At 36.0% G+C, this 14620-nt stretch overlaps 1 protein-coding gene across 1 annotated transcript; it reads left to right on the forward strand.

The window, feature by feature from the left end:
- The first annotated feature begins 12109 nt into the window (after nt 1–12109).
- LOC113696541 (uncharacterized) lies at nt 12110–12966 on the forward strand. Its single transcript, XM_027215945.1, has 2 exons — nt 12110–12252; nt 12333–12966. Exons 1-2 carry the CDS (start codon nt 12110–12112, stop codon nt 12964–12966), a joined length of 777 nt encoding a protein of 258 aa, XP_027071746.1.
- Nucleotides 12967–14620: the final 1654 nt, after the last annotated feature.

Below are 14620 nucleotides of genomic sequence, written 5' to 3' on the forward strand. Positions count from 1 at the left end.
ATCTTATGGCGTTTCGAAACCAAAACATATACCTACATTTCTTATGAAGATCTCCAAAGCCAAATCATGCATTTTCATGGTCAAAAATGGAAATCCCCACGAAAACAGAAATCTGTCCGCGAAATAGGGTTCATGGGCAGTCAAGGGTATTCCGGTCATTTCATGGGCTACAGTACTCTAATTGAGCTGAAATTTTGCAGGCATCTAGTTAATATCATTTTCTACAACTTTCATGTTTTAACCTAAGCCTGATTCGGCCTCTAACATGCACGAATAAAGTTGGTCAGAACAGGGCAGATTGAAACCCTAAAACTGAAATTTCCGCACAAAATCGAAATTTTTCCGCAAACAATCGCAATTAACGCACAAAGACTTCATTTCACACAATTTAGAGCTATCAATCCAAGGCCAACCATAACCATCATATGAAAACAGAAAAATTCCCAAAAAAATCAGAAATTTATCTAACTCTACCTCAAACCATAAAATCTTCCATAAAATAGCATATTTAGCCACAAAAAACCACTAATTTGACATTAGCGTGAACAAAGAGGAAGTTTGTAAGCAAAGTACCTTGACACCTCAAGAAAGATGATAACTTAGGGTTTTCCTTTCACAAATCCCTCCACTAGAAGCTTTAATCCTCCTTAGTAAGCAACTTTGATGGAGTAATCTACAATTTCAATGGTTGGAAATCAAGATTGAAGCAAGGGATTGAAGTTGAGGTTGACAAGTTTTTCTTGTTTCTTCCTCTAAGAGGTTCGGCCAGCTCAAGCAAAAATGAAGATGATCTTGGTCAAATTTTGTATTTAGTAAAGGTGAAGAAAAATTGGTCAAGTCCACCAACCAATCGGGTCGCGACACATGGCACTTTTAATGGTTCAACCTTATCTTCTTTCTTCCAATGGTTAATTTATCTAGCTAACCTCTAATTATCTCTTACCACCTTGTAAAATAATATTTCTCAATACGAAACTTAACCTAGTCGTCTAAAATTTTATCGCACTAACCGCACTAGCGGGTCCCACGTCCTTAATACACTTCCAAATTGATCCGAACTAACTTATACTAGAAAAATGTTTTAAAAAACTATATTCACTTATAAAATGTCCAGAAAATTAAGGTAGTAAAATAAAATAAAGAAAATGCATGAAAAGGAATAGAATTAAATGATATAAAATAAGAAAATTTTATGGGTCCTCACATATAGACTATCTTACTATTATGTTTTAAGTTTTTAAGTTTTTAAGTACAAAAAATTGTAAAAAAAAAAAATCTACATGAAATGAATGGAAAAATCACAACAAACTCTAAAAAAATAAGTGTTAGGTATTCTAAAAAATCCAAATTAATACCATAATAAATCATGTCTTATACATGTGATTTTTTAAATTTATTTTGTGTGCTTTTTTAAATAACAATAGATTAAGAATTATAATTTGTACATGCATATTTTATACTTTTTCTGTAGAAATTATAGAATTGGCATATTTATTCATTATTTTATTTGGTCAAAAATGAATACATTACACTTATTTAGCATTTTTAGAGTTCATAAATTATTATGAATTTTTTTCAATTTTTCTTTTTTTAAAAAAAGAAAAAATTATTGTGATTTTTCTATTACTTCTTTGGAATTTCATCTATTTATTTATCATATTAATAAATTTTCTTAGATTTTATACAACATTAGGGACCAGCATCAAAGCATAATGATATTGAGCAGCATCAAAGCACATCCAATTTCCACCTTTTAATGATATTCAAAAGTCTCCCCTTGTAGAGTTAGTTGCAGATTTTGCAATAAAAGAATACAAGGAAGTAGGCATCAGGGGATTGTTAAAGGGGACGAAGCGCTTGGAGCGGATCTTACCTCTGCTAAGGATTTTTGCCCTCTCTTTCGGGGCTTCAAGGAAGACAAGCGCTTGGACCTCTCCTTGAATTCGTAATGGACTTTGGTTTCTGCCCAAAAAAAAAAAAATCTCATTGAACATTGAGAGAAGATAAAAACCAACTAAAGATGAGACAAAACATGCCTGAGATACGTATGGAGCGGATCTTACCTCTGCTGGTCCCCCTATTCTTTGTGCAAAGGTTTCCGGACCCAGATCACAGAACAACCCATTTATTTGGATTGGCCCATCTTTTGATATCTCTAGGCCTCATTGCCACAATTGTGACAAAACCTACAGACCGATTTGTGGTTTACTAACGTGACAACAAACAACCGACCGATTGGGGCAGCCCAATCTCACATTTCCAAGCTTACAAATGTTTTGGGACTGGGAACGGAGGACAAAACAGTGAAGCGACGTTGTTTAGAATAATAATAAAATTTTGGTATAAAATAAGCATAAAAAATTGCATGTAACGAGTAAATAAAAATTAGATAAGCACTCCACTAATTCTCATTCTAATCATCTTGGTAAAAATGATACATTCTGCACATTTTTCCCATTCACGAACATAACGTGATGGGTAAAAGAACAAAAAAAAATATGAACCTCTACCAAGCAGAAGATTATATGTGCATGTAAAAACATACAAAATTAATGACAATTAGTGGGAATGGCACACCCTATGTGTGTGCAAATCTAAAAGGAAAAATTTTAAAAATATATTAGAATTTTTAGTAGTTGTTGGAGATTTTGTTTTAGAAATATGGATCGAAAAATTGTGTTTTTCATTTTTTTTTAGATTGGAAGTTGTTGGCAGTTATTGTCTTATTGAAAGTTTTGTTAAGCTAAAAAAGCAGGGATATGTGTATGTATTTTTGTGTGTTTATTGTACTGGTAGTTATGTAGGGGCAGGAAGTTTAACAAATAAGATGTGAGTAGATAATAGTGAATATTGGAAGGATATAACACATAATGATACTTTTTTTTGTACCAAGCCCTATTTAGGCTTTATTAACATATCTAGTCTATGCGGGAATGGGAGGCTTTTCAATTGGGCTCTGATTGCTAACGTGGCGGGCTTCCATTGGCCGATTGGTGGTCGTCTACTTCGTGTGAATTCGCTTGCGTGAATTGGTCGTCCAGCCGATCGTTTGTTTGTTTTCTTTGTTTCCTTGGCTGTGTTTTTAAACTCCGACCGGTTGAACCGGGAACCGGCCAAGTGTCCGGTCCGAGCTATCTTAAAAACTCGGATTGGTCAAGACTCGGTCAAACCCCAGTTCTGACCAGGTTTGACCGGAAACCGGAAGAACCCGTACGAACCGGGTTTTTCTTATTCTCCATTTTTAAATTCTTTTTTACCCTTCCTGACCTCTTAACCCCAAATCCTTGTGAGCTCTCCCTCCTCCGCAAATCCATTTTCACTCATTGACTTCAATTCAAGCATGAAAAATCAATGTTTTACCCCTTTTTTAAAATAAGATATAATCTTAGATCTTGTATTCAAAAGAAAAAAAAAGACCCAAAAATGCAAAAAAGAGTGTGGAGAAGAGAACAGTTTGCAGAAATCAGATAAAAGCATGATATTTCATGGGTTTGAGAACAAATAACAAATAAAATAAGAATGAAAATGAAATAAAAAAAAAAGATGAAGAAGAAGAAAGGAGTTGCAGAATGGCGTGGAAGATGAAGAAAGGAGTTGCAGGAAGATGAAGTGACACCGTCAGGAGTAGAGGAAGAAATGAGAGGTGCGGCGTGAGGTCAAACTTCAAAGCACTTTCATCTGATATAGGATCAAAACATTTTCAATATTATGTTTTGACCCTTAAGTTGTTAAAAACTATTAATATACCTCAAATATTTCATACTTTATAAATATTGTCCTAAAGTTTGGTGTTATTTTTTAATCAAGTCCATAATTTTAATTCTAAACTTGTTAATATTCATTAAATAATATAAATTGCTCCTTGATTATTCTAATTTCTTTGTATTTTATTGTTAAATACATTTGAAACATTAAACATATATGAATAAACCTTTATTAATATTAACATGATCTTAGATATTTTAAATATAATATTTTAATTTCTAAATGATTTTTATTTATGACGTCATCCGCTTTAACCCTCGGTCGAACCCATTGACCCCTGACCCCTGACCCTGACCGAGTCGATACCCGGTCCGAGTCTGAAAACATAGTTCCTTGGACGTCTGGCTTGGAAGTGTGCAGCTAAATTCTGGTCCCACATGGCTTTGGTTGGCTTTGCTTTGTTTCAGACGTTTAGCAATCCTTTTGCCTTTTGTTTACCCGTGCCAATTTCCAATTGATGGCCGTCCATTCGCACGCGTGAATTCTTTTGTTTTTTGTTTGCTCAAACGTTTAGCAATTCTTTTGGATTTTGTTTCTTTTTTTTGCTCAGACGTTTAGCAATATTTTTTTCCCAATTAATTGTTCGTTAGCTGATCAATAATTCCATTTTTTATTACCTAACACATAACATTTAACTTTCAACTTCTTACAATTATTAACATTTTTGTAGTTTCCAAATAAATCACAATTAATTATCAAATTCTTGTAATTGACACATATTAATTATTAACACATATATTTTTTTTCGAATATAACAGGGGAAGGCATTCACCTATTATTATCAAATTTTCATTACAGTTTTATTTAGTATTGATTCTACATAAACAATCAATAATGTATTCGCGCCACGTACCACGTTTAATTATCGATTCTCCGCTGTTAATTGTTATAACTATTTATTTATGTATTTTTATTTGAATTCCATTTTTTTACCCAATCAATCACATTTTTATTGCCAATTTTTTATTCATTGTTAATAGCTAATTAATGATGTCATTTTTTATTGTTAATTTTTTTTACCTAATAAATCACATTTAGTTCGTGACTTTTTCGAAACTATTAAAAAAAACTTTTTTTTTGCCTCTTCACAAAATCGAATTTAGTTACCTTTGTTTTTCCAGATTTTATTAAGAAAATGTTCACCTTTATCTTGGGTTGCCCAACAAATCAACTTTAATTATCGACTTTTTAAAATTGTTCTTTTTAAATTAGCCCCTAATTTTGCAGTTTTATTGCCAGACAAATTCCTTTTAATTACCGCTCACAGTCAAATTTTTCTCAATTTCTTCATCCACCACTCACATTTCTTGTCATCAGCCTCCGGCCTCTTTTTGTTGACAGCCGATTTTACTTGAGTTGAATAATACCTGACTCATTTTTATTTTATTACCCATCCTTTCTGCCTCCATTTACGGTTCCTTATAAGAGCCTTTGTTCCTTTTTGTCCTTTTTCTGGGGTCATGTCTGTAAATCTGCAATCTACCGTCGCCTCTTCTCGTTGTCGCCCATCAGCTCTTTTTCTCCCGTCGATTGACGTTGTTTTCTACTTTGCATTTGTACAATGGTTATAGAGTTTCTCCGCTTTTCTTTGCATTTGTACAATGGTTATAGACTTTCTCCGCTTTTCCCCAGCTAATTTTCTACTGCTCGACATCATGAACAGTGGTAATTGTGCATCTACTCCTTTCTTTACCCTTTTCCATTGCTCTTGTTTCTTTGCTAGAGAGAAAAAGGTACCTCATAAACATTGTTCTTCGTTTTCTTTAGCTATTTTGAACCTTCCTTTTCCTGATTTATTGCCTTGGTTCCGATTTGCACAGGTGTTGTTGTCACTGCTTCCTGGTGAGCATGTTGATTTTTACCGTTTGCTTTCTTTTGTTTTTCCTCTAATTGTTCGAACACTTTGGCATTGTTGTCATACTGCTTTGTTTTAAATTTCTTCCTTGCTTCTCTACTTTGTTGTGCGCTGGTTCGACCATTTTTACTTTTCCCCTGTCCCTACTAAATTTTTATCACCAAATCAGCTCCTTTTTTTTCCCTTGTTTTTTTCCACCTTTTCGTATTGCCTCTTACTTGCTTGTGGTTTCTTTGATAGCTTCTGCTGTTATTCGTTTTTGCGGGGTTGGACCTCTTTGTACAAGCAGGTTAGCTATTCTCATTTTGTTCTCTTCTTGTTTTACTCTTTTGTCTATATTTTATCCTTGAATTTGTACCTCTTTGATATGCATTTCCTGATGCATCATTAGCTACATGCTTCTCCAATCTTGCCTTTTTTATTTAGCCTTTTTTTGACTTTCTTTAAACTTTTGTGATCCTTATACATTCTATGTACATGTTATTCTATTTCTCTGATGCTGTTCCATTGCCAGTGACAAAATGCCTATTTTCTGCACTATAATTACCTGCCTGGCTTTTTTGTTCTTGTTAAATATTTATTATTTGCTCAGTTGTTGGACTATTGACTCATGAACAGTGGTAATTGTGCATATACTGCTTTCTCTTCCCTATTCTATTGCTCTTGTTTCTTTGCTTGGAAGAAAGAGCTACCTCATAAGCAGTGTTCTTCGTTTTTCTTTAGCTCTTTTAAACCTTCATTTTCCCGATATATTGCCTTGGTTTTAATTTGCACTTGTGTTGTTGTCACTACTTCCTGGTGAGCTTGTTGGTTTTTACAGTTTGCTTTCTTTTGTTTTTCCTCTACTTGTTCGAATATTTTAGCATTGCTGTCATGCTGCTTTGTTTTAAATTTCTTCCTTGCTTCTCTACTTTATTGTGTGCTGGTCCGACCTTTTTTACTTTTCCCCTGTCCATGCTAAATTTTTATCAACCAAAAAAGTCCTTTTTTTGCTGCTCTTTTTTCCCCTACATTTTCTTATTGCCTTTTACTTGCTCGTGGTTTCTTTGATAGCTCCTACTGTTATTCACTTCTGCGGTGTTGGACCTCTTTATACAAGCAGGTTAGTTATTCTCATTTTGTTCCTTTTTTGTTTTACTCTTTCCTCTGCATTTTATGCTTTAATTTGTACCTTTTTGCCATGCATTTTCTGATGCATCATTAGCTTCATGCTGGTCCAATTTTACATTTTTTTGTTCTCCCTTTATTTGACTTTTTAAAACTTTTGTGATCCTTATACATTCCATGTCCATGTTATTCTATTGTTCCTGATGTTGTTCCATTGCCGGTGAGAAAATGCCTATTTCTTGCACTATAATTACCTGCCTGACTTTTTTGTTCTTGTTAAATATTTGTTGTTTACTCAGTTACTGACTATTGACTCCTTTGCCTTTCTACTTTTTTTTCCCTCGCTCTGTTTTCTGTCAATTTTTAGCTTACGTTTTTTTTTGCTGAGTTAGATATTCCTTTCTTTATATAGCCCTTCGGCATTTTTAGCACTCTTAGTGAAACTCGAATGGATAGAAATGCTACCCGCCGCAAAAAGTATGCAGAAATGCCACCATTGAAAAAAAAGGAACTTCTGCAACGACGAAGAGAAAATAGATCTGCCAAGAAAAAAGATGCACGTTTACTCCCGCGTATTCGCAAGGTTCCTCTTGGTTATATAGAATCAGGTGTTTCTTTCCCTGATTCGCATCATGAAAAATTTGATTGTGCGAATGACCCTTCTATGCATAGTGAAATGTTAGGAAGCGAAGCATTGAAGAGCGGTCATGACAGTGCCGTTACTGAGGCGTTGCAATATATGTCCTCTCGCGAGTCTGCTTCTTTTGTTCCTCATGTTCATTTTGCTTCCACTACTGAAATAGCAAATGACATGCGAAATGCAAGTGTTTTTCAGGTATAGTTGGTGATGTCCTTTTTCCTTCTTATTCAGTAGGTGTTTTTTTAGATCACCTTCACTCCCCTACCTACTGGTTCCTGTGTTAGCATTTCAATTCTTTGTAAATGGGTGCATCTTCATTTACAATCTGCAGAGTTTCCGCTTGCTGCTAAGGCTGATCTTAGGAACTGCAAAGGAAAATTTCTTCCAGAAAAAAGAAAAAATTTGACCCTCTCTTCTTCTTCTATTGAACCTGATTTCTGTCTGCCTAGGAGAAAAATTAGGAACTCTGTGCCTGTGGCGTTGCATGAACGACCAGACAATTGCTTTGATCGTTCTCATAACGTCATCCAAGATCTTAACTCTACCAAAGAGGATTTGCTTATGAACTGTCTTTTTGAAAATTCAATAGAATATTGCTCTTCTGACCATGTTTCTGTGAACTCTGAAAAATTTTATCCCTTCAGAGCTACTGTTCATGTAGATCCATTTCGACAACAAAAAAATGCATCTATTGAGGAGCAAAATTTTATGCTTAGATCTGCTTGCTCTGTTCCTGTGATGTCGATTGACAGGACCACCAGTTCTTCTCATCTTTTTGAAAACGTTGTTAAGTACTCTCCTTTGGCCAAAGTTTATATGCAATTTGGTCAGCCGTTGTCTCCTTTCGCTTATGAGCACCAAAGATACCATTGTGAAAAAAATGTACCATCCTCTGAGAACACAGCTTTCAAAACAGCTTCTACATCTCAAGGTATATTTTTTAGACAAAAATTGTTTTCAATGCACCATTTTTGAATATTCTTTCCTTCCTACCACATCCTAATTATGTTCATTGAAATGACACTGGACTATTTTGGTTAGCTTATTTCTTTATACGATTGCAGAAACCACCTCTGTTCAGGTCAGCCGCTCTACCGATTCTGTTGAAAAAAATGATTCAGTCATGACTGCAACAGAAAATGCCCGCTCTTCTGCCTTCTCATGTAAGACACAGCCTTTTACTCGAGAACGTTGTTCTCGACGCCGTGTGAGAAAGCAGGCTCTGGGTTGGCATTTTATTTCTCAACAACTATTTAGATGCCATTGCTATATAGCCTGATAGAGGCACAACTTAGTCCGCTTCTCAGCTGTAGTTTTAAAATAAATGCAGCTGCACCTAAAAGGGGGAGGCAGCGACGCATTTTTCCAATCACTGAAATCCCGCATGAAGCTTTGACTCTTCCAGATGCTCCTGATTGTGAGCACTGTGGAGTCAAGAGGTTCCATTTAGAACCTCCTAACTTTTGCTGCTCTGGGGGAGAGATTTTGATTGTGGCTCCATCTATGCCTTATGATCTTAAACGCCTATTTATCGAAAATGATGAGGAAAGCGCTCATTTTAGAAATAATGTTAGGACCTATAATAGCAACTTGGGATTCACATCCTTCGCTGCAAGATATGATCCAGAGCTGACCAAGAACACGAAAGGTGTTTACACTTTTTGTGTTCAGGGTCAGGTCTACCACTTTCTTAATAGTTTACAGCAGTCAAGCGAAAAACCTTCTAGAATTCAGTTTTACTTTTTTGATTCTGATGAGGAATTAGCAATAAGGGTTGGAAGTTCTGATAAGTTGCGTGAAGGCACTTTAAAATTACTTATGCGTATCCTGTCGAACAATCCTTATGCTAAATTCTTTAAGAATCTTAGGAATGTCCCAAACATTGACAGCTATAAGATTGTTTTGAATTGTTATCCTGATTTAGACCAACGCGTCTATAACCTACCTACAGTCTCTCAAGTTGCTGCCATATGGACTGAGGATGATGATGAATCAGCGGATAGAAATGTTCATATTCAAGTTTATACTCACTCTAATACCAGCCATAGAATCAAGCATTACTATGGCTATTATGATCCTTTGCAATACCCTATTCTCTTTCCTCAAGGTGAATGTGGATGGCACCATGGTGTTAAGAAACTTCGCAAGAGGAAGAGAAATGCAAATTCTTGTGAGGCTGATTTCAACGTTGACCTTTCCTCTGTTGATGACCCTTCACATTTACTAGACTTGGAACGTAGAGGCAAGTGTTTTCCTTGCTGTCTTTGACTATTAGGAGCAAGCATCATAAACTGTATCGACATTAGTTTGACATTTTTTTACTTGTTCTTTATAGCTGTTGAACATGGAAAGAGTGAAGAGGACACTGTATCGGCAAGAGAGTATTATTGTTATAGGTTTCAAATAAGAGAGAACGATGAGTCGATGTTGCTGCACTGTCTTAGACTTCTACAACAATTTTCAGTTGATTCCTATGTGAAGATAGAAACTTCTAGGCTGGATTTTCATAGACACCGACAAAATGTGGTTAGATCAGAAATTCTTCAAGGGGTATTGGACAGTGTTTCTCTAGGCCAGACTGAAGGTTCTAAAGTTGGACGTAGGATAGTGCTACCTGCTTTCTTTATTGGTGGTCCTAGAGACATGAGGCGCCGCTATCTCGATGTAATGGCACTCATACAAAAGTACGGAAAACCAGATATTTTTCTTACCATGACCTGCAATCCGGCATGGAAAGAAATTCAGTGCAATCTTAAGTATCATGAAAAGCCGCAGGATAGGCCTGATTTTCTAGCTAGAGTTTTTAGAGCTAAATTCGAAATGGTTAAGCATGAACTCTTGAATAAACAGATTTTTGGTGAAGTGGCAGCCTGCGTGTATGTCATTGAATTTCAAAAGCGGGGATTTTCACATGCTCATTTGTTACTCATTTTAAAGTCTCAATTTAAGTTGCTCAATCCGGAGTCTTATGACAAGGTAGTCTGCACTGAATTACCTGATCGGCTTCAATATCCTCACCTCTACTCTCTTGTTGTAAAACATATGATTCACGGTCCCTGTGGCGATATGGATAAAAGTTACCCTTGTATGAAAGATGGTTCTTGCAAGAATCACTATCCAAAAAATTTCTGCCCTCATACAACCCATGGTGAAGATAGTTATCCATATTATAGGAGAAAGGATGATGGCAAAAAAGTGAAAGTTCGCAGATTCACTCTTGATAATAGATGGCTTGTGCCTTACAACCCTTATCTTCTTGCTTTGTTCGATTGCCACATGAACGTGGAGATTTGTTCTACCATTAAATTGGTCAAGTACTTGTATAAATATGTGTTCAAGGGGCATGATCTGGTTTGCTTTAGGATTATGGCAGATGATAGTGCTACTGATACTGATGAGATTAAAGAGTTCCAGAAAGGTCGATACATCTCGCCTCCAGAAGCATTTTGGCTCATCTATGAGTTCCGTTTAAACGAGATGACCCCATCTGTCTATACTCTCCAGGTTCACCTTCCAAATCAGCAGCTTGTTTCTTTCCCGAAGAACTCAGACTTGCTGCAATTGTTAGCTAAAGTAGATTTTTCTAAAACCATGCTGACTGAGTTTTTCAAAATGAATGCCTCCAACGCAACTGCTGAGAACCTTAAATGCTTTTATAAAGATTTTCCTTAGCATTTCGTTTGGTCTTCTAAGTATAGACACTGGACAGAAAGAAAGCGTCGAAAGGTGATAGGTAGACTCGTCAGTGTTAATCCACGAGAGGGAGAGAGGTACTATCTGAGGCTTCTCTTAAATCATATTCCAGGACCGATATCATTCGATGATCTCTTGACTGTTCATGCTAAAAAAATGAAGTCGTTTAGGGAGGCTGCTTTGGCACTTGGATTGCTGCAATCTGATACGTACATGGAAGAAACGCTAGAGGAAGCTGTTGCATTTCAAATGCCGTCTTCACTCAGATTGTTATTTGCAACTCTTCTGGTCTATTGTTCTCCAATTGATCCCACAATGTTATGGAGAAAATTTGAATTGGACTTTTCTAGAGATTATGAACGGCATAAACAATATCATGCCTACTCTCCCGCTCAAATTAAGGGATTGGTTCTAGTTGATATTAACAAATCACTTCAGCAGATGGGTACATCCATTGCTGCCTATCAGTTGCCATTAGATGAGCTTGTTAGTGTGGATCATGTTCATTTGACAAAGGAGATAGAAGCTGAAAAAAACATAGACATACTGCCGGAAGATCTATTGATGTCTTTGAAATTAAATTTCCAGTAAAAGTATGCTTATGACATCATCTTACAAGCGTGCTTTGCTTCCCAAGGACATTCATTTTTTATTGATGGTCCCGGAGGTACCGGCAAAACCTTTTTATACCGGTCGCTGCTTGCTACTTTGAGATCGCAAGGTTATATAGCCATTGCAGTAGCAACCTCTGTAATTGTAGCATCTATCCTGCCTGGAGGAAGGATTGCACACTCAAGGTTCAAGATACCCCTTGATTTCTCAAAGAACAGAGCCTGCCAACTTAGCAAGCAAGGCAGTGTTGCAAGGCTGCTCTCGGAGTCAAAACTGATCTTGTGGGATAAGGCTTCCATGGCAAAACGAGAAACTATTGAGCCAATTTTTTCATGACATCTCTAAGCAATAATTTGCAAAAGGATTTCCTTTTGCAGTCATGTTTTCTCAATTCTCCATTGTGGTATAAACTTCATAAACTGAAGTTGACAGAAAACATGCGAGCTATATTAGATCCTCAGTTTTCTGAATTCTTGTTAAGAGTTGGCGAAGGGTGTGAACTTGTGGACTTCAACGGTGAAATAACTTTGCTTAGAGATTTAGTCATTCCTTATTACGATAAAGAAGAGTCCTTAAACAGGTTACATAACTTTAAAAATTCTGGTCTATCTACCTGCTCTTTAGTATATACAGCTTCTAATCAAACTTCTTTATTAACAGGTTACTGCAATCTGTATTTTCAGATTTAACTCTCTATTCCCAGGATCCATATAGAATGATTAATAGATGTATTCTTACTCCTAAAAATAGCTCGGTTGATGAGCTGAATGATATACTGATTAGAAGGATTCCTGGAGAGTTTCGCATTTTCATTAGTTCTGACAAAACTGTTGACCAGCGGCACCAGGGGGATTATGAGGATTTTCTTAATTCTCAAAATCCAAAAGACCTTCCTCCTCACAGGTTAATGTTAAAAGAAAACTGTCCGATTATACTGATAAGGAATCTAAATCCTGTTGAAGGCCTATGCAACAGCACAAGGCTTATATGTAGAGAGCTTGGTCGGCATACTATCTCCGCTGAAATTGTCTTCGGCCAGCATCGAGGAAAGAGACTTCTTATTCCAAAAATACCCTTACAAACTCCCGACAACCAAAAGAATTCTGTTGCATTTATAAGAACTCAGTTTCTTGTTCGGCTCTGTTTTGCGCTGACCATTAATAAATCTCAGGGACAAACTCTCGATTACGTTGGCATTTACTTGAGAGAATCTGTCTTTTCTCATGGACAGTTATATGTAGCCTTGTCCAGAGTTAGAACTTCAGCTGAGCTGAAAATACTTATTGTACCATGAACTTTTGATGGTATAAAAACGGATTGCAAAACTAGAAATGTTGTGTTCAGTGAAGTTTTTAAATTAAGCTAGCAGTTGACTTTTCTTATAGCCAGGTATACTTGCACCAGTCTATGGCTGTGTTTACTTATTGCTAAAGTTTTTATATATACCCGAACTTGTGCATTATAATCATTTTCCTTTTTTTACAGGAATGTCTAACCTCTTGCAAATTGCGGAAATCGTGTCTGATATGAAAAACTGGTCCTGTGTCATCACAGTCCAAGAAAAGCAACAGGTCACGGATTCTTTGGGAACACCAACCAAAAAGCAAAAGTTTGTCTTCTATGATTCAGAGGTTATATTTTAAATTTGAAATGACCATTAATTATTTGAATTTTTTTTTGTTTGTCCAATATATTTCTTATGTGTACTTTTTTTCCGTTTTCTGATAGGCCTCTAAAGTTGAAGGGATAATCTTCAATGCTGATATTTCAAGGATGAGTCCTATGCTGCAGGTTTATAAAAGATATAAGATTTCAAATGCTGATGTCAAGACTATTCTGCCAAAGTTTCAAAGTGTTGGATTAACCAAACAGTGGGTGATCACTTCGAAAACTGTCATTGAAGAGGTTGATGGCAATGAAGACATTATGCCTGTTGGATTCGCTTTCACTGAGTTTGTTGATTTAGCTGAATACATGGATGATAGAAGCAAGTCCGTTGGTGAGTATGCAAACAGTCTATCATTAATATTTTTATCACACAATCGTTATTTTCTCAACCTATCTTTTTTCCCTTTGCAGATGTGCTCGGAGTGGTGATCGGTTCACTGGCCATGAAGACAATCACTAGAAACTCCAAACAATCAAATGCTCAAAAATTTGTCCTTCTAAATAAAGAGTACGTAATCTTTTTATCATACTAGACGCTCTTTTGCTGGCTTTATCGCATCTTTCCTATAGCTTTGAAACATTTTCATCTTGACTTTTATGCCAACGTTAGGTCTCAAACTGTCCTGCTATCTTTATGGGACGATTTTCTGAACAATGAAGGTCAGATTCTATTGAATAACATGCTAAGCTATCCTGTTATCATTGGTTGAAGGCTGAAAGTTAACAACTACAATGGTCTGTTGAGATGCTGTCTTTTTTTGTATTATAACCTTTATTTGTATATCAAGGTTCTCAGTAATAGCTCAGCGTTCATTTTGTTGTTTATTCGGCAGGTGTTTCTCTCTCTACCTGGTTCGATTCTGCATTGCTTGTTGATCCACCGATACAGGAAGCGAGACAGCTCAAGAATTGGTACAATGACATTAACTAACATTTTTTTTATGCACCTTAGTGTCACTTATATCTTTCTTCCCGCATATTTTCCTTACATCATTTTTTCCTTGTAGGGCAATGAGAAATGCTAAGTCAATTGCAGAAATCATTGATGCAAAGAGTTACATTAAATATAATCCTGTGCTTTCTTTAAAAAGGGACCAGAAAACTACTCTAATTTGCAATGTTACCGCATCACAGAAGGTGATCAAATGATATTCTGTTATGTTATTTTACAGCTTCATATCTGTCCATATTTTTATCTGATAAATGTCTATCTTTTTAGACTGCCTGGGTCAAGGCAAAGCTCTCTTTTGAACACATCTTCCAAAAATATTGGTATATGA

Source organism: Coffea arabica, chromosome 6e (assembly GCF_036785885.1).
Source record: "Coffea arabica cultivar ET-39 chromosome 6e, Coffea Arabica ET-39 HiFi, whole genome shotgun sequence".
Taxonomy (NCBI): domain Eukaryota; kingdom Viridiplantae; phylum Streptophyta; class Magnoliopsida; order Gentianales; family Rubiaceae; genus Coffea; species Coffea arabica.